General features: G+C 49.3%; 1 protein-coding gene across 5 annotated transcripts in view; it reads left to right on the forward strand.

The window, feature by feature from the left end:
* The first annotated feature begins 1,607 nt into the window (after nt 1–1,607).
* The window catches only part of SCMH1 (Scm polycomb group protein homolog 1), a 63,241-nt gene continuing 37,292 nt past the window's right edge, over nt 1,608–27,556 (forward strand). For 3 of the 5 annotated variants that reach the window (XR_012583372.1, XM_074555889.1, XM_074555892.1), the window contains exons 1-4: nt 1,610–1,748; nt 16,606–16,712; nt 20,365–20,449; nt 22,958–23,026. Coding sequence is in view for 4 of the 5 variants with exons in the window: in XM_074555889.1 (XP_074411990.1) it covers nt 20,425–20,449; nt 22,958–23,026 (94 nt within the window). In the remaining variant the exon portion in view is untranslated. Of the gene's footprint in view, nt 1,749–16,605; nt 16,713–20,364; nt 20,450–22,957; nt 23,027–27,556 lie in introns of all 5 variants that reach the window. The other 2 variants (XM_074555890.1, XM_074555891.1) reach the window with 2 other exon arrangements.

Consider the following 27,556-nt stretch of genomic DNA (forward strand, 5'->3'; position numbering starts at 1 on the left):
CCAAAGCTAGGTAGGAAAATATATTAGGAAAAAACTCTTCCCTGTGTGGGTGGTGAGGCCCTAACACAGGCTGCCCAGAGAGGGCAACCCCCTGGAAGTGCCCAAGGCCAGGCTGGACAGGGTTTGGAGCAACCTGGGACAGTGGAAGGTGTCCCTGCAATGGCAGAGAGGTGGCACTGGGGCATTTTTTCCTCTTCCAACCCAAACTATTCTGAGATTCTATGGTGTTTCCACTGCCCCACTGGAATACCTACTCCCAGACTCCTTTAGCCTCACTGACCACTCACTTGAGGATAATAAAAGATGTGAACTGAATCTCCAGACCACAAGAATCACTGATTGCTTGGGTTGGAAAAGCCCTCTAAAATCAAATCCAACAGTTACCCTGGCACTGCCAAGGCCACCACTAACCCATGTCCCCAAATGTCACATCTTCCTGTCTTAAATCCCTCCAGCAACTCCACCACTGCCCTAGGTAGTCTGTGCCAGGGCTGGATAACCCTTCCCATGGAGAAATTTTTCTCAATATCTACTCTAAACCTCCCCTGGCACAACTTGAGGCTTTTTCCTCTTGTTACCTGGGAGTTCCCAAGATAAGTGGTGGCAGAGTATGGTTTTGGGGTACCATATGTTGGCTTTGGTGGCACTACAGGACAGAGAAGGCCCCCAGTGAGGTCCATCTCTGGTCAGGGGACAGCACCAAGGATGCTCATGGGGTCAGTTTGCACAGGATTCTCTCCAGATGGAACCTGGAGATGGTACATATGGGTAATGAGGTATAACAGAGGCACAAGGGATCCTTTTAGCTTTAAGGAGTCACAGGGGTCTTTGTCTGGGGGGAATTTGGGGATAATGAGTCCTCAAATAGGGACTGGGGCACTGGGGCACCCACTCTCAGGTCTGGAGATCATGGTAGGGGTCTGCCCTGTGCCCATGTGTCCTGGCTCGGCATGGGAGTCCATCCCAAGGCTGGGGCTCGGGAGGAGCAAGTCTGTGCTGTCCCAAGGGTCCTGGAAAGGCTGGAGAGGGCTGTCCCCAGGCTGAAGATCATGGTGTGGGTCTGCCCTGTGCCTGGGGGGTCCCTTAAGGGCACAGGGTTCCTGCCCAGGCACGGCGAGGACACGGCGGGTCTGCCCCGTGCCCAGACTGCCGGGGGGGACGGGCGTCTGTCCCTGCCTGAGGACGGTCCCGAGCGGGCATGGCCGGGGCGGCCCGCGGGGCTCAGCGACGGTGGAGGGGTTTGTGAGGGCCGGGCCGAGCGGAGCCGAACCCAGCTGAGCTGGCCGAGCGGGTTGAGCCGAGCCGAGCCGGTCCGAGGCGACTGGAGTCGAGCCAGGACGGTCCGAACTCAGCCGAGACCGAGCGGAGCCGAGCCGAGCCGAGCCGAGCTGTGCCGAACCAGAGAGGAGCCGTGCCGACACAAACCGAGCCGAACCCAACGCAGCCGAACCCAACCGAGCCGAGCCTAGTGGAGCCGCACGGACCCAGCCGAGCCTCTCCGAGCCTCGGCCGATCAGCTGCCGAAGCGCCGGCGCTGGCCGGAGCCGTCCCGGCGGCGGGGGCGGCGCGGGGCCGGGCCGGGCCGGGCCGGGTCGGGCCGCCGGTCCCTCCTCCCCGATCCCCCGCCGCTCCCCCTTCGCTCCTTCCCGTTCCCTCCCGTTCCCTCCCCGCCTCCCTGCGCAGCGCGAACATGGCGGCGGCGGCGGCGGCGAGGGACTGAGCAGCGCCAGCGCTCGGCGGCCGCGCAGGTGAGCGGGCGGCCCGGGTCGGGCGGCTCGGCCGGGCTCGGTCCGGTCCGGCCCGGCCGGGGAAGCGCGGCGGAGCTCGGGCGGGAATCGGGCCCGCAGCCCGGCCCGGATCTCATCCCTCCTGTCAGCGCGGCCCGGCCGCCGCTTCCGCGCGGTGCCCCGGCCGGGGGCGGCTGTCACCGGCCGCACCTGCTGGTGCCCGTCCGGGACCGGCCCTTCCGGCGGCCGGGCAGCGGCCCGCGGCTCCCCAGCCCTGCGGCTGCCCGGCCGGGCTGTGCCTCCCGGGGAAGCCTCTTCCAGGGCTTTGTTGTTGTGCCGGGTGTCCCCGGGCAGGGCCTCGGGCAGCCGCGGTACCGCCTCGCCCCGAGGCCTCGGAGCGGTTCTGGGGCCGGCCGGAGCCGCCTCTTCCCCGGGGCGTTTCGGTACCGGCCGGGTGCTCCCGGCAGGAAAGGGAAAGCGGGACCGAGCTGCAGGAGGTGGCCCTGTCTGCGAGCTGTGCCCGCGGGGGTTTGTGCCCTTCCTCCCCCGTGAGCCCTTAGGGGCTCGGTGACACCGTCCTGTCACCCCAGTGTGTGTGTGGAGCCGGTGCCCGGTGCTCCGAGCAGATCCTGCTGCTGGAGGTGCCATTGGTGACCCCAGGGAGAAATCCCATCACCACCGTGCCTGGGGAGAAGCTGCGCCTCCTTCGCAGCCGCCCCGAGCCCAGCGCTGGGATGGAGCTGGGAGCGAGACAAGATTTGAGCGTTTCGTGCACAGTGAGATGTTTAAAAATAACCCCGGTGACGGCTGGCTCCTGCCGCGCAGGTTTAATCCGCCAGCTCTTTGAAGCTCCCGTGTAAAACTGTGGCAGCACTTTGGAGTGTGGATGACTGAAGGTAGAGCTGGCAAATCCGAGCAGGCAGCCTGAGTTTGGGATGCACTCAGCAGCTTGGCTCCCTTGGGCCTCGGGTGGTTTAGGTTCAGCAGCTGAACATGAAACTATTTCCATGGGGAACGTCGGGATGTGCAGACCCAGCTCTGGGGTCTCCGGCTTTGATTTTTTGGCTGAGTTTGTGTTTACTGTTGTTGTTTATAGTAAACAGCGTGCACTGAGTGGCTGGGAACAGCCATGTGGTCGCTGCAGTTCGCAGCCAGTAATATTGGGGGAAAATGTTCTCCCACCTCGGTTCGCTGCGGGCTGGGCCTCCTCCTGTCGCCTTCCTCTCAGCTTCTGCTGGCCAGGCTGTGCTGTCCATATGTGTTTGTTGGGAAGATTGGGAGCATGGGATGGTGGTGTCATTCCTTGTGCTTTATTTCAGGCACTGGTATGTGGCTTGGTGTTAATTTGGGGAACAAAACTCGGCTCATGGGGGTCTCAGCTTGGGACAAGCTGCCGTGGTATGCAGCCCTGCATGTGCTGGTGGGTAGTTCAGGATGTGCCCAGTAGATGGTATGAAAATGCAGATGGAAATCAGGGAGTCCTTTACAATGGGCACAAGGGAAATGCAGGTTTTTCTGTGCTATTTAAAGTATTTATTTAATTAAAAGTTTGAGTGTGTTCTGTTTGTGAGAGAGATGCTGAACCTTGGTGCTCCTGATTTAGTATTTACATCTTAGCATGCAACAATTCTGCATCTTGATTGTCTGCTTTTCTTGGGGCACTTCTGTGGAAACCTGATGAATTTTGCAGGACAACATGGTGCCTGTAAGTAAAAGATTCTGTTAAGGTATTAAATGATGATCTTATTAATCAAGTAGCTGTGCTTCAGTCTAGACAGGAGTGCTGTGGGAGTTGTGTCCCTGCCCTATGTCTAATTTAAAGGAATGTCTGAAACTTTGTTTCATAGTCTCAGACATCAGGTATCTCCAGAGATGTCCGGGTTGTTTCCTAATCTTGGGTAAGGTCAGGTAGGCTTCTAAACCCTTCCTGGGTAATAGTTCTTCTTTTAAGCTCTTCATGCTGGCAGTTCCATATCCTGTGCAGGTGGTGTATGCCAACACTTAGGCCTCTTCATCATTAGTGAGATTTTTCAGGGTGTTTAATCTAAATCTTTGTCTTGCACTTTAAACCTGTTCTTTTTCTGATGTCCAGAGCTCATGGAGAGCACATCACTCCACTTCCTACATGTCTGCCGCTCAGTTACAAACATTTGAAGATTTCCCTCTCCCTGAGCTGAGCAAGATCAGTTTCTCTGTTCTTCTCACATGGGCATGTCAGCCTTGCTGACCTCTGTCTCTGACTTGGGTTCTGCTCCTATTGACACTCCACCTAAAGTGCAATGGTCAGTCAGAGCAGAACTCTGCAGAGCAGTTGTAATAGGCTGGGCCCAAATGACCCCGTGTTGGGTACATCTCAGCACTGTTACATGACAGGGAATGCACATCACATGTTTGTCTGTTTGTGCTTTTAGCTCTGTGTTTGGGACAGGACTTGGTGTGCTCGGTGAGCTCCTGTTTGCAAATCTGGAGTAGCGTGCTAGCAACGTGAGCTCAGAGCTGTGCTGAGTTAAACCTTGGTGTGTTTGAGGCTCTTGTTTGAGCTGTAATGTTTCCATCTAGCACCCTGTCTTTTCTCCTTTTCTTTTCCTTGCTTGCTGCTGCAATTCAGTTTTTGCAATGAGACAAAGAGATTTTGAGTCCTTTATGCATCCATTTGTGCTTGAGAATTTTCCTGACAAGGAGGGGTCCCTGAGAAGTGAGAGAAGATGCATTGAGGACAGAGCAGCAGCTCTGGTGCCAGCTTCTCTTGTGAGGTGGTTAATCTCCTGCATATATATAATTCAGAGACATGCCAAGGTAAAAATTATCTCCACAATTGAACTCTCAGTGTAGCAGAACTGTAACTCTGACCCCTCCTTCACCCCAGCACTACATCCGGGTGTAGCACCTGCACTCCAAGCTGGGACATAAATGCTTCATCCCACTTCATTTGTAGGATAGCACAGCCTAATCCTAAAGGAAATGCTTTTTCTGGCTTTAATACAGTTGTAAAAAATCCCTTTCTTACCCAGCTTAAATATCTACCAGTGGAAGTTGTTATAAAACATTTGCAGTATGTTTAACCAGATAATGCAAGTCTGAGAGCAGCAGGAAGCACAAGAGATCTTCCCTGTGTGTCACCACATCTCTCCGGGCTTGGAGTGAGCAAATCCAGTGACCTGAACAGTGGTGTTAGAGTGGTGGGGACACCTGAGCCCTGGAGATCAGCACCTCCTCCTCTTTGCAAAGCTGTGCTCTGTCCTGGGTGGCAATCTCGCTTAGCAGGACATTTCAGAGGTGGTTTCAGTTGTGAGCAGAAGGAGAGATCAGTACAGGGACATCACTGCAGCCTGGCTGGTGCTGAATACACTTAATTCCCAGAGATCTCTATTTTCATTCAATTCCCTTTAAAAACAGAGTAATATTTAGCTCTTTTACCCAGGTTTCTGACACACACCACCTCTAGGAGGTTTAGACACTGTGATACACAGTTTGCAGTCTTCACTACCAAATGTTCCTGCCTCTCTAGCTGGGATTTAAGCAGTTTGTGTGTGCCTCTGCTCCCACTAGGCTGAATCTCACACTTTTATGCAGACTCATCCTGAGCAAAAAAACCAAGAATTTGGCTGAGACCTGAAGGAAAAGATGAATGTCCGTTTTGCTGCCTCTGCTGTTTGCGTGGCAGCTTCATCCAACAGGCCAGATGGACAGGTGATGTCTGGGGAATGAATCTAAAGCACTTGGCTTCCTCAGAGCTGCCTTGATCAGCAGAGGGATGTGGCCCCTGCAGCTCCACAGGCTGGTTGGTAATATGTCAGTGGAGATGAGGAAGCAGAGCACAGTCAGTGTGGCCATTGCCAGCACGAGGGAGCTGATGTGGGAATTCAGGCAGGGCTGTTTTTCCCTGGCACAAGTTTGTGCTGCTGCCGCTCTCTGTTTCTTGCTCAGAAGTTTTTTTCTGTTTATATTATAAATTGAATGGTGTTATCACCAGTCAGAAAAGAAACTCCTGCTGGAGGTGCCTCCTCCCAGCCAATGTGGTCGGAGTTACCCAGCTCCAGTTAGCTTGTACATTTTCCAGACTGCCACAGTGGGAACAGCCCAGAAACTCCGTGTGGCTGGGCTTTGTTTTCAGCAATGGAAACTGTAGGAGTAGATGGCAGTGGAAATTTGCAAAGTTCAGTCTTTGCCCACTGAATTTCCTGAAATTCTTCCTCTCTCCTGGCCCTTCCAGGTCCTTTCTCCTAGATATTGTGGCAAGGGAACAAGTTTGGTTTACCCATTTCTGGAGTGACATCTGCTGCGGTTTGCTTGGGGGTTGAGGGAAGTAGGTGCATCCTTCTGATTGTTCAGGCTGCTGCTGATGTTTGTCCTGCCAGGAAAAATGGGTTTTGTGCCTGGGAAGAGCTGGGGGACACTTAGAGCGTTTGAGTTCAGTGTTGGCAGAGGCTGCACAGGGTGAAGCCCATCTGTGCTCCACTGAGTGAGCCACGGTCCCATCGGCTGCTGCTTGCAGTCACCTCATGCTGGAACACCTGCTGCCAGTGCCTGCCCAGCTTCCATCTGCTCTGCCCTCCCCTGTGCAGGGTGTCCCTGCTCCTGGCCTCCCTCCCTTCCCCTTTGGAGCAGCCCCTGCCTCCTCCCCCATGCTGAGCCCTCAGCAGTGGGATGCGTGTCCGGCTGTGTGTGCGGTGAGCGGGAGGGCAGCCTGTGCTCCCTGCTCCCCTCCTGGCTGGGGGAGCCTCCCTGGGCCCCTGCCAGGGCCTGCCTGCCCTCCCTGTGGCCCTGCAGCTGTGGGCAAGCCAAGCCAAGCCAAGCCAGGGGCTGCACACACTGTGGGGGACACGGAGGAGCAGCGACTTTAGGATGGCTCATTGTCATTGACAACATGTGTATGTCCTTCCTGAACATTCAGAGAGTTTTCAAAAGCAACCCACATATCATCGCTGAATTCTGACCTGTCTACAGCTAGTATTTTGGCTCCTTAGTAAAAGCCAGGATTTATGCTGAGTTATGCTGGACTTGCATTTCACTTCCAGCCACTCCTATTCCTAGTTAGAAGGAATTTATTAACTTCTGGAGTTGTCTTCTTCATAGACAATCAGTAGTGGGTGGTTACTCCATAGCTCTTCTCATGGGGAAGGGACTTTGGGGCAGGAACCCAGGCTTGGCTCTGGCTCTGGGTGGCACAAAACGTCCCCACAGTGCAGTTGAATGTCCCTGAAACCAGCTGGACTCAGAGGTGATGGCTCAAGGTGAGGGTGGCTACCTGAGCTCAGGCTGAATGCACTGGGGGAGCTCTGCAGAGTGCTGGCATCTCCCAGCAGTGCTCACTCACTGCTGCAGGGCCCCTCGCTCCCCATTTGTGCCTTTCCTGCCCAGCTGCAACACATAAGGTAGGAGAAATTTCTGTACTATACTTGTTAGTTAAGTGAAGGAGTAGAGAGCAAGCAGAAGAGCTGATGGAGTCTGATGTGGACTGAGGAGGAAGTTGTACCAATTCTGCTTTCTAAAAATAAATTGAGTGGCTGTTCACACAGCCCAGAGACTGCTGCTTTCTGTATGCTCACTGTGGTTGCTTTTTTTTTTTTTTGTCTTTTTACAGCAAATCTTAGGTGCTGCAGTCCATTAAAATTGTGCAGTGGCTGTGTGATCAGGGAGGTACCTATGCAGACAGTCTTGTGGTTTAAGTGTTTCTAGAAGTGACCTTGAAGGATCACCCATACCTAATGTTTCCTGGAGGTTTCTCTAGGGTGTTCTAAGATTTCCAGTGATGGTGATTCCTCCTTCCTCAGCAATTCACTCCAGTGCCTGACTATTCTGAGATTAAGGAGCTTTGCTTGATTTCAGGCTGGTATTGCTGTACTTTAACCCAATCATTTTGATATTTCACATTCTCTTCTGGCAGGCTACCAAGAGAAGAAAAATGCTGTACTGCCTGTTATGTACAGCTGACATTATCCAGAGGATATTGGTCAGTGGTGAACAGCAGGTGTCAGTTCCATCACCTTGCTGCTCACCTGGAGCCCTTAACTCTTACCACAAGTGGGGTAAACTGGCTGACCTGGCTTGTCACTTGGCTCCTGAGGTCATTTGTCATTGCCACAGCTGCACACTGGAGGTTTTTACATGGTTGTACAGTGCCACATCTCCTCCAGCATGGCAGGAGGCAGCAGTTCCCTTGGTGGTGAATTGCTGTGCCTGGAGAGGGCAGGAGGGCTTTGTTTCCCTTGGGCGTTATCCAAGCCCTGCACTGTGGATCTGGGCAGTGCCACTGTTGTTCCAGCATTATGGTGGGGTTTTGAATCTTGGCTCCTTTTCCATCACCATGAGCTTTGGTCACATCTTGCACACTGCTGGCAGAGTCTCCAGCTATATATATATATATATATATATATATATATATATATATATATGTGTGTGTGTGTGTGGTGGTATCTGTTCAGCATTATCCTCTGGTGCCTCACCAGAGGACTCAGTTTGTTCTGGGGCTGCTCACTTATTTCATATTGTTGTCAGCTGGAAAATCTGTAAATGCCCTGTGATATTTTATGGCTTTATAAGCTGTACAAAATGTCCAGCAGGTACTTGAATGCCGAGCAGATACAGTCTGTAAGAGTGCCTTGTTTTCATTAGCTCCTTGGCAGACACTGAACATACTTGCAGAGCTGCAGGATGGACTTTTGGTTGCTTGTGGTCATGATTTGGGTTTTTTAAAAAAGGGCCTCACAGGATATTTTTTAGTTGTCCAAACTCTTGGCCCTTCAGGAATGTAAAGCAGCCTAACAACTTTTTCATTACACAATTAACAGCAATCTGTTCAGGGTTTCCTGCAGGAGCTGGCTAGTGATTTTTCCTCTCTGGGAGTAATTCTCCTGAGTTAGTATTTCTGTCTACGTCTAGATTGTTCTTTCTTTTGTTATTAAAATTGAGTGTAATTTTGATGGGCATGTTATACTTTTTCTGTATCCAGACTTTGTATCCTGTAGAGGATATTTCAATTTGAGTAGATACATAGTTTTGAATACTGGGATTTTATCTTCTTAAGTCACAGATGAGACCAGAGTTATATACAGATTAAAAATAGCAAGCAGTAATTAATACCCATCCTCAGTGAGCCTGGCTCTGCTGGTTTTCTTGACATGTTGCACTGTAGCAATTTCCTTTCTTTTTCCTAAGAAATAGATGAATTAATATTTCTCCACATGAGTGAGAAAATAAAACAAAGATGCTTGTTTCCTGCCCTGGCACACCATTCCCTTGGGGTACAATGAGTTTGAGGAGCTCTTCTCCTGGGCAGCCCTTTGCCTTGATTGGGCTGGAGCAGACCAGCACTGGGAGGAATGATCCTTTCACATCCTTCCCTCCCCAGACATCCTCCTTTCCCTCTCTCAGGGCTGGATTATCTCTGTCTCAGTGCTCCAAGCAGCAGAGACTGACTCCCCTTCCGCTCCAACAAGGGTAAATCCAGGTTTTGTGGCTCTGCTCCATACCCTGAGGGTTTGGAGATTTTATCTTTTTCATTTCTTCAGCAGATGGGGCAGATCAGTAGGAACTATTTCTCATCTGTCCTTTGTTTGCATAAGAAGAATCAGCTGCTGGAAGGGTTGGAGGGGAGTCTGGCTGTGCTTCCTGCCAGGGAGACCCTGAGTTTTGTCTGAGGGTAAATTTATATATATATATGTATATACACACACATTAAAGGGGTTTTCTCTGAGAGGGCAGGTTCAGGAGGGCAGAGGGAGTTGCATTTGGAAGGTTTGGAAGGTTGGCTGTGTGGATGTTGAGGCAGGGACAGGATTTGTGTGTGGATCTGTGTAGCATTCAGCCTTGAGTGTGACTGGAGTTGTGCCCCCCTCCCTCCTCCCCTTTGTCATTAAGGACGTGTTTGTGTTGGTGCTGGACCTCAGGAAGGTAAGAAATGCTTAACTCCTTGGAAGGTCATTCCTATGTGCTGGATGAGGAAAGAAAGCACTTCAGGCACTCCAGTAACATCCTCAGCATCCTTTGATGCCATTCAAGGCTTGAGGATGAGTTTTCATCCCTGTATTTTCCCAAGGGATATTGCTAAGCATTCCATTTAATTGTTGGGGTTGGTTATAGGAGGAAAGGAGAAGGAAAATGCAATTGTAGGTGTATGTAACCATCATCATCCCCCATGCCTCAGTGTTTAGCTCATTAGAGAGTGGTGATTTTGTCCCTCACCTTTTCTTCAGGGCTGGTTTGTTCTCCCTGAGCTCTCATTTCCCTCCCTGCCATTTCAGTGGAAACCCTTTCCCCCTGTGTCTCTCCCTGAGGATCACCCTCCTCCCTCCTGCTTGTGGGATACAGGGTTCTTTAAGGGACTGGGTCATCTCCTTCCCCTCTCTTTGCAGAGTTTTCCTCATTTACATTTCTGTTGTGTCCCTAATTACCATCCCTTTGCTTTTTTATTCCCCCTCAAGCTGCCTTTCCCTGCTTATGGTCTCCTGAGGATGTTCTGCTGCAACTTTATCAAACTTAGATGACTAGAAATAGTTAATGCAACATTTTCTTTGAGGAATTCTCACATCCTGCTTGCAGCATCACTGCACAGTCTGTCTTGACATTTCCAATAGAGACACAACTGGAAATCAGTCCTTTCCTTCTGGATTGCCTCCTCTTTCTCCTTCCATAGGAATACGTTGTCCTCCTATATCTTCCATGCCATAAAGAATTTATTTTTTAATAGAGTCCAGTAGAGAAGTAAGGATAAAAGGTTGATTAAACATGTTATACATACATATATCTACTGGGTGTCAAGCAGACACCCATGAAGAGTTTCTGGAGCCCTTTCTGGGGCCACATCCATCACCCTGAAACTGCTGTCTGGGAAAGGAGCCACAGCTGAGTGTGCAAGGGGGGCTGCACTCGTCTGTCTGGGGCTGATATGGAAACCATGCACTGGTTTTTAATGTACTCCTGTTTAAATTCTTATTTAAAGACTTTGAAGCATCCTATTGTGTGCTTTTGTGAGGGGTGACTTTGTAAGTGCCCTGGGCAGAATCCCATTTCAAGGTCTCCTGGAAGCCATCTGCTTTCAGTAATAGCTCTTAGCTTTGGCATGTGGCTCGGTACAGGCTGAAATTGCCACAGTGCTGCAAAACTTTCTGTACTGCCTGCATCACTTTGGGCTTCCCACTATGCCTGCACGGGCTGCTGCACCCTCAGGGTGCCCTGCAGCACCAGGTTCACCCTCCAGCTTGTCCCCAGGCAAGGGGGGCATGACCCAGCACAGGAGTGTGGGGTGCACCGTGTCCTGCACCTCTCCAGTTTCTGGGATTGCCATGAAAGGAAACTCAGGTACTGCAAACCTGGCCTGTGGGCTGGTTCCCAGTCACCTGGGTGTCAGGGGATGGGCAGAATATGCCAGAGCCCCATGTGTGGTAAATCTTCTCTACTTCAGTTGTCCTCAGTGGTTTGGGTACACTGCTGTGCCAGTCTATAACCAAGGCCATTCCTCTTCTAAAGTCAGGAGACTTTAACTTTTAGCTATGGGAGTCCTGCTGACACAAAATAGCTGTGACACAGATGGTTCAGTGTTAGAAACAGCAGCCTTGGGCACACAGATTCAGTTCCTTGCTTTGGCATCTTCTTCCCATATGGCACTGAAGTCCAGCAGTGCTTTGCTTTTCTCTGTGTGACAGGCACTTTACCTGCCCAAAAAGCAAATCTCTGTGTTGAGTTTTGTTACAGTGCATTTGAGAGCTCTGTGGAGGTACAGTCAGAAATATCTCTGCTTAACACCCAGAAACAGAGATCTGCAGCTTTTCCCAAAACTCCAGAAGAGTCATGGAGAGCGTTGGTGGCATCTTTCACATTGGGATGTGGGACATGGGCATTGCTCAGCTCAGGGGGAGAACCTCAAAGTGGCTTCAACAGTAGGAACAGCCATGAAGGATTTGCTGAAATAATTCTGGGGCATGGTGAAGCTTCCTTACCACAGGGGATTTGTGTGATTAGATAAGGTCTGTGCCACATCAGCACAAGTTCAAGTTGGGCCACTCCAGTGGGAGGCAGCCCAGGCACTGGCTCCAGGCCTTGGGCATGGTCCTGTCTGGGTAGGAGCAGCACAGGATGCTGTGAGTGCTGTGAATCCCTGCCCATGTCCAGGGGGTTGGAACAAGGGGATCCTTGAGCTCCCTTCTGACCCAAACCACTCCATGACTCCATGTTCCCTGCATTAGGTTTTGCACTGGTTTCTTTCTATTGGAGTGGGTGGGAAACCAATACCAGTCTTAAAAGCAGCTCTGATTTTTCAGCAGTGTGTGGACTTCTTACAGCAGTTGAGCCCTGTTGGGGAAGGTGAAACAGGAAAGCCTTATAAATATGATTACCTGGCAAAAGATTTTGAGAATATGGAAACTATAAGCGAGATTGAAATGAAAGCAAGCTTTGAGATCCCTCAGTTACTGAACAACTGGAAAACAATGGCATGGCCAGCTGAAGGTGATCCCCCTTTGGATCAAACAATCCCCTCTGCTTGCAGACAGGCCCAAGGCTCAGAGCAGACCCTGCCAGCTTGGCAGAAGGGGCCCAAAGAGGAGTTTTTAGGCTTTAAAATGTAACACAGGATGGTAATGTAATGATTCTTCTAGGCTGTATGGAAATGCTGTAGGATTTGTATCTTGTACTAGATTGGTTAGTGAGAATGAGAACACTCAGCACAGAAGAAGATTGATGGTATTGTAAGGGGAACTTCGCACTCTTACCTCTTACTCTTACCTCATGTCTCTTAGCTCTTGCCTTTTACTCTCTTACCCCTTTTAGTCTCTCACCCTCTCATCCTCTCTCCCCCTCTCTTCTCTGGGGCCTGCTCTGAGCTGTGGCTGGCAGCTCCCAGCAGGGCCCTGCACCCAGGCCCTTTGCAATAACCCACAAGTTCCCAGCCCTGGCTGCAGAGATCTCTGCTCTCTGTCCATCCCCACCGTGCTACCCCCATCTTTCCTACAGAGCCCCATCTTTCCAAGGAGGATTTGCAGGGCTGGAGTGCTCACCCCCCTCACTACAGAAATGGCAGCCACAGAGCTGTAACTCCCAGCTCATCAGTAAACATGTCTGTGCTGAGAAAATTCATCCTCTTAAGGGGCTTCCTTTAGCAGACTCAAGTCAGATTATCTTATTTGTCTTTTATTTGAAGCCCTTTCATCTCTCCATTTCTCTCAGCCTGGTATCCTGTTCCTGGAGTGTGCCAAATATGTTGTCTTTATTGCAGCCTCTTCAGTCTTTGTGGAGAGCAAGGTCTGCTCACAGTGATATGTGTCAGGATGTTTTTGGTTTGATCCAAGGCCCATGCTGGTTTTGTTGGGTTTATTTTAGTTTTGTGTTTTGGTTTTGGTTTGGTTTTTTTTGGGTGGGTGGGTTGGTTTTTTGGGTTTATTTTTGCATAGGGAAGGAAATCCTTATTGAAATCCTGCAAGGTTTTATTTAATTTCTTCCACAGTCATGAGCAGTGGTGACTGTTGTAGCTTTGCTCACAGTAGTGGTTCCTCTCCCTGGTTTTTGTCCTCACCCTGAGGGTGATCTCTTGAGCCTGACTCAGCAGTGTCTGGTGGTCCAGCTGCCATTTCCTGGGGGGCTGACCTATCTCCTCTCCCCACCAACCTGAAGGTGTTCAAAAGGAAGTCATAAAATCAATATTTTCATTGTAGAAACATGGTCTATCCAAGTTTTTCACGTGTTTTTGTCTTTTAAACTATGTAATCCCCTGAGACTTGGCTCAGGGGGCTGAGGAAGTGTTTTCCTTGTGATCACATCTTTGAGACACCTCAGTGTGTTAACACAAGAATGTGTTTGTGAGGAGCCTGTCATGAAGTCTGGAGTTCATCAGTCCACTTCTTACATGATAGAAGGATAAAATTAATTCCAGAGAATGAGAGATGTTGGAAAGAACAGCAAATCTTTCTGGTAGAAAGAGGAGTAATGGTTTACAGCCATCAGGTATTTCAGATCACACAGGGGGATCAGTACTGCAGATGGAAGTACCAGCATTCATTGTACAGTGTTACTTAGAAATAGTCCCTGGTGTGAAAGTAAGGGCTTTCCTGACCTGATGAGGGGAGATGCTTCCAGAGGTGCCGTATGTTCATCAGCCTTTGTTTGGAGCTGCCAAAAATGTGACTTTGCACAGACTAGGAGAAATAAAACTCCAGTCTTGCTCAGGAGGATGGGAACAGGGAGGTGGAAGGAACTCTATTCATTGTTTAAGATAAATTCTGACTCACCTTTTCAGACTTGGAAGCTGATCACTCCTGAGGGTTTACTCCAGGTCCCACATAACCATTCATTTGGCATTTTGGTTTAGGATCCTTGCCTGCATGTCTGGCTCCATGAAGGCTGGAGCTCAGTCCTGGGAGCTGGTGTTTGGATTCTGTCCAGGAAAGGGGTCAGTAAATTGGCTCATCAAAGTGTGCCTTGAGAGCAAAAACTGGGGTTTAGACCAGCAAAAGTTCTGGTGTCCACAGGTCAGGCAGAAATCAGAGGAGCCAAGTCTAGTGTGAAAACTAAAAGAGGAGTCAGATCATGCACTGACATTCTTCTGATTTCATCAAGTAGGCTGAAAGTGCTTTTCTTTCTGCGCCTCAGAAATTAAAAATGGCAAAAAAGGTGTTAAATGAGCAAGCAGGCTGAGTTTGGGAAAGGTGCTTCCCCTAGAGGGTGGTGGGGCACTGAACAGGCTTCCAGGGAATGGTCATGGTTCCAAGGCTGCCAAAGCTCAATCTGGAAAATGCTCTCAGGGATGGAGTGGGATTGTTGGAGTGTCCTGTGTGGGATCAGGAGTTGGAATTGATGATCCTTATGGATCCCTCCCAACTCAGGATATTCTGTAATTCACATTATCTGCTCAGCATGTGCCTGATTTTCTGCACTGGATGTGCCTGTATCACACAGGGGCTTCCAGAATGGAGCTGAAACATTCCAGCAGAGGGCTGGAATGGCAGCACTGCCATCACCTGTGACAGGCAGGAGCTTACAGGGCTGCCCTCACATTTCCTGAGGGAATTCCTGAGGGAATTTGTAAGCACAGCTCTTTACTGCTGCAAACATTGATGGGGTTTGATGGAAGCATCACTGTGAAGAAAACCTCAGCTGAAGCAGAGGTTACATGGAAGGGATTTTTAGTGGCTGCAGTGGTCGTGGTGCTCCAGCCCTGTGCTTTTGTGGGGAACAAATCAATGACTGCAGGCACTTTGCATCATGAGAAACTGTCAGGATTCCCTTGTGGCAGCCCCATGGGATTTCCAAGGAGCGTCATTCTCACAGTCCTCTGTCAATATGCAGAGTTTCCTTTTTTCCTCTGAATCCTAATCTGTGGGTATGTATCTGACCTAATAAAACCATTTTCCAGCCTCACTGCTGGTGGTTTTCTTCCTCTTGTCTCTGAAAGCCTCTGGCCTGCTGGCAGTGCCATTGTCCAGCGAGGTTTGAAGCTTGGCACGCTGTCAGCAAACCTTCAGGTTCCCTTTCAATCAAACATGGGAGTGCTGAGATCCCACTTGGACTCCATCCCAAGGTTCACCATAATCATCCTTGTATAATAGGAAGTCCAAACAACCCCAGGAGATAATTCAGATGTGACTGGTGCCTTGAGTGGAACAAAGAAGTGCCTGGAAGAGACATTAAGAGCCTCAGCTCTAACTCCTTTGATAATTATGCACTCTGAAGGAGCAGAGGCTTTGGAGATAAAGGGATTACATGCATCTCATGAGGTCTGGAAAGATGGGACAGCATCTTCCATCCACATTTTCTCATTTTTGTTTTACTGATATTGCAGTTGCCACATTTTGTGGAAGAATATTGCAGAGTAGGCTCCCCTGTAACCCTGCAGTTGCCTTCCAATCTGGCACAGGTAAATTGAATCTGACTGCCCTTAGGGATGAGCTTTTGGAAGAGCCTGTTGGCAAGAGCAGTGGGGGGAGAACTTAATTAGATTAAGATGCATTTCCACAGTGTTGCTGCAGGCTGTGCAGTGCTGGAGGAGCTGGGGATGCCCTGGGATGCTCTTCCAGCCCTGCCTGCCTGCCTGAGAAAAAGGAAAGTGCATCAGAGGTGTGAATCTCAGTGTAACTCACCAGGCTGTGAACAAACCATGTCCTGAGCTGTGTCCTGCCCCTGGCTGTGAGTGGGGTCAGCAGCCTGGCAGCAGGGCAAGGGCTCAGCTTTCCCTTGGCCCAGCACAGCAGCTGAGGCAGTGATGTGGTGGGCAGGGTTTGGCTGGGCACCACCTTCATTCAGCTCTTGGGGCCTGGGTACTGATGGCCCAGGGGTCTCATGCTTTGATACTCCTACAAATTCTGCTTTGCTTTTCAATGTCTGTCATTTCTAAGGTTACTCATTTACTTCTCTTGATAACTTCCTCCACAAGGAAGTTGCATGTCTATTAATTTCCAATGAACTGTTCCTTCTCTCTGGTATATACTTGGGAGTTTTTTTACTTTTGTAGGTTTGCTCTGCTGCACTGGGAAGGGATAATTTGGAGTCCCCAGTTCTCTCTCTTCATGCTACTCATTATTTTATATGCCTCTCCTGTGGTCTCTCTCCTTTTCATTACTAATCAGGTCTAGTCTTTTCAATCCTCCTTTGTGTGATAGTTTCATTTTACAAAAGCTGAACTAGTTTCTATCAGCTCAGTTGATGTGATCTTACTCATATCAAAGGTGTTTAACAGCTGCAGTCCCGTGTACTCACTGCAAGCTCAACTTAAATTGTGTCAAGTTCTGTGCTGCTTTGTGAGTGCAAGTGGGAATGTTTGTTACAGCTGTCTTTAAATTTAAATTTGGATGTTTTAAATGAATTAAATATGAACATGAATTATGCAGCTGGTAACTTAGCCTTTCTGCAATTAAATGCAAACTTTTTCATTTTGTCTCTGTGCTTTCAGGTTTTGCTATGCCGCAGTGTTTGTACTGACTCTGCTGTCTTGTAGGAGTGATGGGGAACTAGAGCCCATGACAGTTCAGTGGAGCCCTTGGCACTTTTGATATCTTGGTGAGTGAAAGTTGTTTGAAACTCTGGGAGAGGAACTTCATCTGCTACTGAAGGCAGCAAATTAGTTGCTCTTTTTACGTTTTTAAGGTAGCATCCTGCTGAAGTGAATTTGCACGTTGATCTGTCCTTTCAGGTTATAAATTGTGGAAACCAGCACTCTGTAATGCTGTAGTTCATGCTTGGGAGATTATCTTGATCTCCACAAGCAGGAGAAACAGAGCTTTTGAAAGCAAGGGGAGTTTGAACTCTGGTGTGCAGCTCTGTGCAAGTGTCAGGCTCTGGAGATGGAGCATTGCAGCGTGTGCTGGGCTGTGGAAATCTCAAAGGCTTTATTTGATGCAACAGTAAGATTGTGTCCTTTGTGCCATGGATCCAGTCATGAGGTCCTCATCAGGGGCATATTTGTGCCTGAGGTGATTCTGGTAGATCTGTCTCTGTGGGTAGCCCGGTTTTCCTCCTTGTCTGTACCTTCTGCTATTTATTACCTTCACGTTTTTTCAATCTTCAGTCCCTGAATGGAGTAAAGGTCACATCCATTGGTACCATGGTTCTCCTGTCCACAGGTGCCTGTGGGCTTGTCTGTTCTGCCTTTGACTTTCTTCTCTCTACACTGAATTCTCCTCACTGGGGCATTTCAGCCTTGTCAAAACCTGTAGAGTGATTCCTCTTGCCATGCAGTGAGATAAAGTCCCTGGGTGTTTCAGGCTGGAAGGAGCTTTCAGAGGTTGTCTGGTCCAATGCTGCATGCAGAGATGGGCTGACTTTGAAGTCAGAGTCAGCTACAAGGTGAGATCAGGCTGGCAGGGGAGGGAGCTGCTGATGTTTGGAGTATCTCCAAGGGTGCAGCTTTTACAGCTCCTCTGGGCAGCTATAAATTACAGTCAGTGGAAATGATCAATTCCCAAGCCCTGTGTTAGTAAAGCCCAGGGGCAGCTCCTGTCTGTGCTCCCTGTGACCAGGGACAGGACCCAAGGGAGTGGCTGGAGCTGTGTCAGGGCAGGGTCAGGCTGGATGTAAGGAAAAGGTTCTTTCCCCAGGAAATGGTTGTGACCCTCACCTGCCAGAGCTCCAGGAGCATTTGGACAACACTGTCAGACACCCCAGGGTGGGACTGCTGGGGCTTCTGTGACAGGCCAGGAGCTGAATTTGGTGATCCTTGTGGATCCCTCCCAGCTGTGATTGTACAGTGTCTGTCTCCATGGCTGAAGGAGAGCATCCCTGCATCCTAGGGCAGGAGCTGTCCCTGTCCCTGGGATGCAGTGAGGCTGGTGGCTCCTGGCTGTGTAGGTCCAGCTGCCCCTGGAGTTTACATCATGGAGTTTGGCTCTGACTCTTCTCCAGGCATAACATGACTCTGAGCACTCCAATTATTTTGCTTTTTTCCCCTTGAGTTATGATTTTGCAGGATTAACCCACATGTTGCTGTCCTGTGCTGTGAGATATAAGGAGGGATTTGGGTGGTTTAGAGCTGTGTCAGAGGCTCATGGAGGATGGCAGGAGTCAGGCTGGGGCTGTCACATTTGGGCAGTTTGTTGGAAGCATATTTTAGAGTGCAGTGTCCTTGAGCTGGCACTCATGTGGCTCTCAGCAAAGTGGGACTCCCCGTGCAGCTTAAGTCTCCTCCTTTGGGGAGGAGTCACCATTTGTTTATTTATTTATTTAAATTGGACATTTACAACATCTAATTCTCTTCCATGACACGAGATCTTGCTGAGAGGCTGCTGCAGTATTGGCTGAGGGATACCAGCAGTCAGCTCTGTGCTTTGTCAGCATCGCAGAATTACAGAATTATTAAGATTGGAAAATACCTCAAGACTGAACACCACTATGTCCACTACACCACAGCTCTAGTGCCACATCCAGACACTTCTTCAGCAACCACCACCTCCCTGGGCAGCCCATTCCCATGCTTTACACCCCTTTCTGTAAAGAGATTCTTGCTGATGTCCAACCTGAACCTCTCCTGGTACATCTTGAGGCTGTTTCCTCTTGAACTGTCCCTTGCTCCCTTGAAGAAAAGACTGACCTCCACCTGTCAGGGAGTTGTGGAGGGTGACAAGGTCCTCCTGAGCCTCATTAGGGTTATTGGGCCATAACCTTTCACAAACCCTATCTGAGCTGCTCAAACACAGTCACAGTGTTTTTTCTTCCAATACTTCTGAAAGGAACAGGACACACATGCCTGCCAGCAGGGTTCTGAGGTGCTCAGGCTGAAGCAGCTTTTCAGAAGCCCTCAGAGGGGCACAGAAACTCCTGTGCCATGAGATTTATGTGTGTGGGTACTTGAGAAAGTCCCACAGACATCAGAGGGGAAGAGCCAGAGATGCAGAATGCTTGTCTGGTGCCTTTATAAATAAACACCTTTCAGCCTAGTTTTTATGTCTAGGGCACTTTTCCTGCCAGGACTGCTAGCCTTTAATAAAAATGACTGAAGAAAATTATGAAAAGAAGCCTTAAAAGTTGTAAATAAACTTTCACATGTAGGTTGCCTTCTGCTATTGAAAGGGAAACCAACCTTACTCCTTTCACAAGTGTGTACAGACACATACACTATTTAGGAGAGAGGCAATAAGTGACTACTGTGCACCTTTTGATTTGGATTAAAAAACAACCAGTATTTAATATTCTTTCAGTATTTTTCTTCTCAGAGTATTGCTCAGTGTTGCATGTAAAGAGGCTGTAGTTTGTAGAGCTGTGACAGAAAATTAACTCTATTTCTCTTACATGTAGAAAAAGCCTGGTTTTCAAAACCCCAAACTCTTGCCAAGTTGGATCTGTAAATAACCTTTAAGCAGCCACTCAGTGCTGCGTCCTGAGACAGCTTCCTCCTTCTCCTGACTGCCCCACTGTGAACAAAATGGAATTATATTGATACAATTAATCTTTCATTAGTTAGTGGAGTGTCAAAACATGCTATTCGTGGCTTTCCCAAGGGCTGGTTTGTGGCTCAGCCATTCATTTGGGTGTTTTGTGGCAGGGCTTGGCAGGGCTGTGTGGGTGTGGCTGCCCTGCCCTGTGAGAGTGCTTGTGCTGGAGCACTGGATCTCCCAGGAGCTCTGATTTTTCAGGAATATTTCTTTATAACAAGAATGCAAATGCTTTTGCTTTTTGGGCACATTCCAGCCAGTTTTATTCCAACCAGGAAAACAGAAAATGCAGCGCAACTTGGACACTCGTGGCAGTACTAACAGCAAAAGTATTTCCGGGGTCATTGTCCAATTTCTCATCCTTATTCCCCAGAACTGCTGTGAGCAATTTGAATTGTAAGTGGCAAGTTGGGGATTGCTGTGCTGCTTTGCCAGAGTAAATGTTATGTTTCCATGTGTTTTCTTTCATAAATTCCAGCTCTGCCTCCCTTTGTTAGTGAGTGGGAGCAGCCCCTCCTTCCACACACACGCTCTGGACCAGCAGTAGGGTTAGCACAGAGACAGCCATGTGCTCCTTGTGCTTATTCATGCTGCTCCTGCTGCCATGAATTTGGTGTTGTCCACAAATTGGAGAAAGTTTGAGGGGGTGAAATGAGTTTTGTATGTTCTGTGCTACCCCAGGTGACAGAGTGTGTTTTTCCCCCCACTGTGTGATGAGTTAATGCTGCAGATAACTGTGTGCTCCAGAATGGGCAATTTTCTCATCTTTATTTCTTTTGTCCTAGACATCTTCAGTCCTGTAAGAGCAGCCCAGTCCCAGGATAAGGACAGCAGCAGGTGGTAGAATGCGGAAACCAGGCCCTCAGAAAGGTGAGCAGTGATTTGGCACAGCCAAGGGCCCTGCAGTGAGCTGGCATGGCCTGGGTGCCTCAGTGGGGTGGGAGCTGAGGGGATGTGGCTGAAGCCCAAAACTGAGTTATGTTTCTCAGTCCATGTGCAGAGAGCAGTTCATCAATCCCCTCTGTGACAGGAAGAGGAGAGTCCTTTTTTGAGGCATCCCTGCAGCTCTTGGAGGGTGCCCTGCAGAACCCAGGGCACCATCTGGCAGAGCTCCCAGCATGAGGCAAACTGCCTGAGCTGGCACAGCCTCCCCCTCTAATGAGGCATGAAACCAGAAACCAGCCTGCCTTGTGGAGAGGAAATCTGTCAGGAGGTTCCCCTGCCACCCAGTCCCTTGGCCCCTCACTCAGCACGTGCTTCCTGGGTCCTGCATCCCCAACAAAAAGGGTGAAGCCCAGCAGGCTGAGCTGCCCTGGCTTCTTGTGCTGAACAGAAATATTGATTTCCTTTAGTGCCGTGCCATGCATGTGCGTCTGACTGGAGTGATCTCATCAGGGAGGAGGGGGGAAGGGAGAAGGGAGAGGATGGAGCATCCTCCACAGCTCTTTGTTCACATCTGCTCCACACTCCCAAGGTTTATTGCAGGAGATTTCTATGCTCGATTTCTCTGCTCCCTTCATTTTTTTTTTTAAATGTCTCCTTTGCTTCTGTCGTGGTTCATCTTACAGCGGCATTATCCTCTTCCTAACACTGCTTGTCCTTTAATGAAGTGAAAATAAATGAAGGAAAGCAGGGAATGGGGAGACCCTGCTGTGAGGCAGCTGGAGGGCTTGGCAATAAAGGAGCCTGGTTGATTAGTCAGCAGCATGGCCTAGGCCAGGCTGGCTGGGTTCAGCCTCACTCACAGCTTGTTCTCTGTGCTCCTGGAGCCTCCAGCCAGCCTGCCTCTGTGACCTGGGCTCACAATGCCAGCCTGTGGGCTGCAGAGGCAGCACCTGCACTGTGCACATGTGGGTTTCTGTCCTACTTACCTGCTTTTTTAATAATGCATTGAACTTGCTCTGTTTCTTTATTTGTCTGCGGAAATCCTTGTTTCGCTCTCTTTTCTGCTGCTTTTGTATCCTGCTTAATGAGGATTTTTGCATGTTAAAGGTTAAGAACAAAATGTACCTTCACCTGCAGAGTGTGGTGAGAAGCTCCTTTGAGTGCATGGATGCTGTTAGAGCTGTCCAGCAGCACTGAGGGGAGCCTTACCCACCCAGGGGGCTCTTTTGCTCCTGCCTTAAATACTTTATGTCCTTTATTCTTGCTTTCTTAGGGACATGGCACAATGCTGTGCCTCGTGGTAATGCATTTATTAGGAAGGGTGTCCTTCAATCCTTTTCATTCATTTATGTCTCTCCAAGGAGGCTCTTTGTCTGGCCCATGTCTAGGGAATCTGTGGCCACACTCCATATGTCCCTCGTGTTCATTTAAGGGATGCTGATCTGGCATCCCTCTGCTGGGCTGGAAGCTGTTGGAGGCAGGGTGGGCATCCCCCACTTCTTGCTCTATCACTTTCCAGAGCAATAAAACCTACATGCTGTCCTGTCCATTGTGCTGAAAAGAACATGTCAAGAAGAGAAGATTGTAAAAATAATTGTCCCAAAGCAATTCCAGACACGTCAAGACACCCCAGGCCACTTTAGAAGCAGCTCTTAGCCTGCCTCTTCCGGCTGCTGCTCAGATTTCAAACCTTTTCCTTTCACAAGGAACTGTTTTTCGTGGGGGCAAGGCACATTTCACAGGGCACTACCAAGCTGCTGTCTACAATAGCCCTAAAAATGGTCTGTAAAATAAAGGAGCTGCACTCCAGGGTGCCAGCCTGGCAGCAGCAGGTTGAGGAGCTGCTCAGGGTGAACTCTGCCATGGGACAGGACGAGCATTCCCCACTTTTTGCTCTATCGCTTTCCAGAACTGTCTTGAGATCCTCAAATTTTGAGAGCTCTGAGACCCAAAGTTGTCATGTGCAAAAACAGTTCATGTGAGCTGCTCTGCAGAGCTGGTGCTGCTTTGCTGTGGTCTCCTCTGAGCAGCAAGGAACACAAGGAAACTGCTGTTGTGTGTGGAGAGAGCACTTGTGCAGATTTTCAGAGAAGTTACCACAAAGGGCTGAGGTTGCTTGTGTGGAATAACCTGGAGTTGATACACCAGGAGCCATTCTGCGCCAAAGATTCTCATGAGCCATTTTTAGTGGCTGTTATGTTTGTTCCTCTCAGGCCCTTCTTCTCACAGCTAAAATGATGGAGCTTGCTGTTCTTTATTGCTTGTTACTGAAGGAGAACATTGGCTGGTGGGAACTAAACAGGGATTGAGGTGCAGATGTGGATCCCTCCTGTGTGGTACCTGTGGAGAGGAAGGGAGCACACCCAGCCATGGAAGCAAATTATCCACATTGCTGGGGTCAGGACAGGGAGGTCACTGCTCCCCACAGACAGTGCAGGAGGGTGCATTGCCTGGCTCCTTGCCCTGACACAAATGCTCTGTTTCTTGTCTCAGCCATAGACTGGAAAGATGGTAAAAAGCACAAGTACAGCCGCCCGTCAGAGTCTCCCTCCCAGTACCAAGGTAAGAGAGCTCCCTTCTTCCTCCCTGCTTCTTTTAGCCCTCCCTTCTCCCTTTTGTGGTTTCTGAAGGTTTTTTTTTTGACAAGTGCATGGTACAGCAGTGAATGTTGGTGATCACCTGTAAGAAACTCTGAACAGCTCATCACTGCCCAAAGTGTGGGCACATCCTTGTAGGGTTTGGGTCTGGAGAAGAGAAAGGTCTGAGGAGACCATGGAACCCCTTCCAGTGCCTCAGGGGGCTCCAGGGGAGCTGAAGAGGGACTTTGGACAAGGGTCTGAAATGACAGGACAATGGGAATGGCATCTTACTGTCAGAGAGCAGGATTAGATGGGATATTGAGAATAAATTTTTGTTAAATTCTTCTATTTGTTATTGAGAATAAATTCTTGTCAGGGTTAGATGGAATATTAAGAATAAATTCTTGTTACTCTGCTGGGCAGGCCCTGGCACAGGGTGCCCAGAGAAGCTGTGGCTGTCCCATCCCTAGAAGTGTCCAAAACCAGGTTGGACAGGGTTTGGAACAACCTAGGACAGTGGAAGGTGTCCCTGCCCATGGCAGGTGGAAAGGAATGGGCTTTAATGTCCCTTCCAACCCAAACCGTTCTGTGATTCTGCACAGTGAGGGGGTAAAACTGCAGCATCTGACACAGAGCACCTGTAATCCAGGCTGTAAGGATTTTGGGTCAAAGCTGCATTGGGACACCTCTGAGGAGAGCAGGACAGAGCAGACAGCAGTGGAGTTTCAGAGCTGTTAGTTTTGACTCACATTGTCACATTTTACTGAGCAGGACAGAGCAGTGGGGCTCGTTACCAGTGCAGCTGGATCGATGGCTGAGCAAAGTGCCTGGGATGGGGCAGGGTCATGTTATAGGGGCCTCCTCAAGCCAGGTCTCATAAGCTCTCAGAGGCCTCCAACACATTGAAGATAGCTCAGCTACTTTTGGAGCCGTAAAAATCAGCAGGATGGCTTCTGTTGCAGTGTTGGAAACAAAAAGGTTTAATAAAAGGCAAAATAACAGAGAAAAACTGAGCTAGGTGCAGGAGGTCCTTTCTCCTTGTAAAACACCTTACAAAAGGGATTAGTTTATTTGTTTACTTCTTTTTCTAGTAAATTGCCCAGGTGAGACTTTTTGGCTCCTTAAGTTTGAGATGAAGTCCCCCAGGCCTATGAGGTGCCTTTTTCACCTAATGGAGGAGAGAAACTTGTGGGCTTCTTTCCTTTTTGAGGGGACAGAGGAGAGTTTTGTCACTCTGTCAACAAAAGGCACACTCCTATAGGGTGGGACAGCCTGTGGGAGAGCTAACCCCTCAGAGCCATGCTCAGACATCAGGGACAGCCACTGTCACTGGGATCTGCCAGCCCAGAGCATGCTCTGCTCATTTTCAAACTGTGCTTCTGCTTTCATGTTCTGCCTTGGTGCTCCTGAGCAGCCACACATATGGGCTGCAGACTTTAATGGGATGCCTTGATCTGGCTAGGGCACGTTCTCCTTCACAGATGTGACCTGAAACACACATGTATTGTTTCACTTGGATTGATGACCCCTCGGGAGCCAAAATGCTAATGGAGCCCAAACCAGACTTCAGTTAAAGATCTAAACACAAACTCCATCTGCATTTAAATTCTGGGCAAAGGATCAATGTTAAGTGCAACCTAAAGAAAATCAAAACGTGAGGGTGCAGAGCTGCACTGTTCACAACTACTGCAGTTTGATCCCTTGGGTTTGTGGAGTGTTTTGTTTGGAGTAAATATTTTTGGAGGTTAAGACATCAGAGCCCAAATGTGACTCTCTGCCTGGAAGTAATATCTGCCTTTGGCATGAGCACACAACAAGGAGCTTTCCCAAGGCGAGCACAAGTGACAGACAGTCACCCCAGTGGCATTTCCACAGCCAAGGCACAGCAATCACACAGGTTCCCAATCCTTGGCTTTGGTTTGGCTCACAGATGGAATTGCAAAGAGGGTGTTTCTCATTTAAGGGTCTTTCTCTCGTTTCTTCCTATGAAGAAGATCCAGTGTGCTGGAGAGAAGCAGAGAGGGACCTGGGACAAGGGCCTGAAGTGCAGGGTTTCCTCTCATGCTAAGGGTGTGGTGGCAGCTTCCAAGTGCAGTTTGCAGTTTTTACCTTGTTCTGAGGGTAATCTTGAAGAAGAAATGTAGGTTCTACCTGTGCTTGCCCTGCCACCTGTGTGTATGGGGATGCCTGGTAGTGACACTGCTGTATCAGCTCTGTCTTTTCTTAGAAGTTTTTCTCCTGGTCCTGCTTTTCTTTGCAAAATAAATCACCAGAACCATTAGTGATAGCAATGAGAGAATCATGGAATATCCTGAGCTGGAAGGGACCCACAGGATCATCAGTGGAGCCCCTGGCCCTGCCCAGATCCCCCACCAACCCCACCCTGGCCATCCCTGCAGCGCTGCCCAAATTTCTCCCCCATCCTTCATCTCCCCCATCCCTCACTCTCACACAACCATGGAATGTGCTGAGCTGGAAGGGACCCACAGGGATGATCAATCCCAAAGCCAAACCCTGCCCAGAGCCCCCAGCAAGCCCAGCCTGGGCATCCCTGGAGCTGTGGCAGCCTCGGGGCCGTGCCCATTGCCTGGGCAGCCTGGGCAGTGCCAGCACCCTCTGGGGGAAGAGCCTTGCCCTGATCTCCAGCCTGAGCTGCCCTGGCCCAGCTCCAGCTGTTCCCTAGAGAAGCTGCAGTTCTAGTGCTGTGTGTGTCTCCATACAGTGGTTGAATCCCAGCAGGCTTTAGAATTAATCTCAAATAAGTTCCATGTCCAAACACTATTTTTAGAGGCCTGCAGCTGTGTCAGAAATTCTCTGCTCCCACTGGGGTTGTGCAGTGTGGGTCTGGGCTGTGGGCTGAGCTGCTGCAGGGAGCAGGATGGCCTGGCTTGGTATGGAGGGAGTGGAAAGTGGGAAGATTAAAACCATGACAACTTTTAATAGTGATGGATTGAAACCAGCTGAGGGGAGTTTGTTTGGTTTTTTTTTTTAAATAAAATTATCAAGCACAGCTGATCCTGTTCAGGCTGCTGGCTCAGGGCCTGGGGCTGACTGGCACTGCTCATCCTTACTGTCACCTGGGTGTCCCCTGTGTTCTGGGGACAAGAAGGGCTACCCCTGTCTGAGATGGGCCAGATCAGCCACCAGAGTTAAGGAGTTAAGACATTTCCAGGCCAGGAGTGCCCAGCTTTGCTTTGCCTTGGTGTTTACTCCACATTATTCATACAAAGAGTTTCATTGACAGAACCAAGTATAAAATCATATCTTCAATTAAAGCAAAAGAATTTTGATTTTGTGAGAGCATCTTTGCAGTAACTCACTGAATTTCTTCATTCACCCAGTGTGAGGCTGTGGCTGAAATGAAAATATGTGCCAGTGGATGGAGCTGAGTACTCTGTGGCATGGAGAGTGCTGTCAGTCTGCAAATAGCAATATTCAGCCAGTGTGGCAATGAAACTGTATTTTTTCTGTTCATTTTCCCCATTTTTAACAGTGTACTAGTCATCTGCATGGGAGGTGGTGAGAAAGCAGCATTCCTTGTATTTATTTGAAGCTTGTAGATTATGAAGGCTCCTCTGTGCACGAGGCAGCACTGAAGCAATGTGTGCTGACCTTACTGCCTCAGTTTTCAGAGGTGTGGTGTGTGCTGCAGTAGCTAAAATGGCTCTTAATGTAGCTTTTGTTTTGAAAATAGACTGATTAAGAACTTGCCTGACTCGAGGAAGCAGTGGCTGACTTTAATTGTGCTGCCACCACTGCTCTTGAAATGCCTTGAAAACAGTGGTCTCCCGGGAGCTGTTTGGATGAATACAAGTGAATGTCATGCTGCAAGGTTCCTCTCCCAGCTGCTCAGTTTAAATGGCAAAAGTCATGATTTGCTCAGATCACAGGAGCTTTTAATTCCTCATTTAATAACAGGTTTCCCTGGGTGGCATATTGCTTTTACCCTTCTTGCTGTATTCCTACCCTTCCCTTACCCTACCCTTCCTGAGGAAGGGGCAGGCAAGGATGAAATGCATTTCCCCTGGCAGTAACATCAGTGGAAGGGGGCTTGAGTTTGGGTGTGAGGTTTTGAGCTCAGTAAATCCCTGTTTGGAGGATCCCTGCTCCCATCCTGTGGATTTCAGGAAGGTAATTTTTGTCCTGTCCACTTATTACTGGTGTTGGGCTGAACCCTGGTCTGTGCTGGACCAGGGGGACCATCCAATCACCACAAAGCAGATTCCTGTTCTAAATCCCCAATTCACAATCATGGCATCACAGAATGGCTTGGATTGGAAATAACCTTAAAGATAATCTCATTCCAGCCCCCAAGCTGTGCAGCTCACAGCCCACAGTGACTGTTTGCAGTCCCCAGACTGAGTGATGTGTTTAATGAATGGTTTTGAAGGGACAGTTGTCTGGAGGACTCAGCAGATTCCCATCTGTGCTGGGTGGTTTCCATTAAGTTGCAGGTTGTTATCCTGGCTCTGTGCAGCCCCTTCTCAGCAGCACCGAGGCAGGAGGATGCCCA

The sequence above is a fragment of the Zonotrichia albicollis genome, chromosome 20 (genome assembly GCF_047830755.1).
Source record: "Zonotrichia albicollis isolate bZonAlb1 chromosome 20, bZonAlb1.hap1, whole genome shotgun sequence".
NCBI classification, from domain to species: domain Eukaryota; kingdom Metazoa; phylum Chordata; class Aves; order Passeriformes; family Passerellidae; genus Zonotrichia; species Zonotrichia albicollis.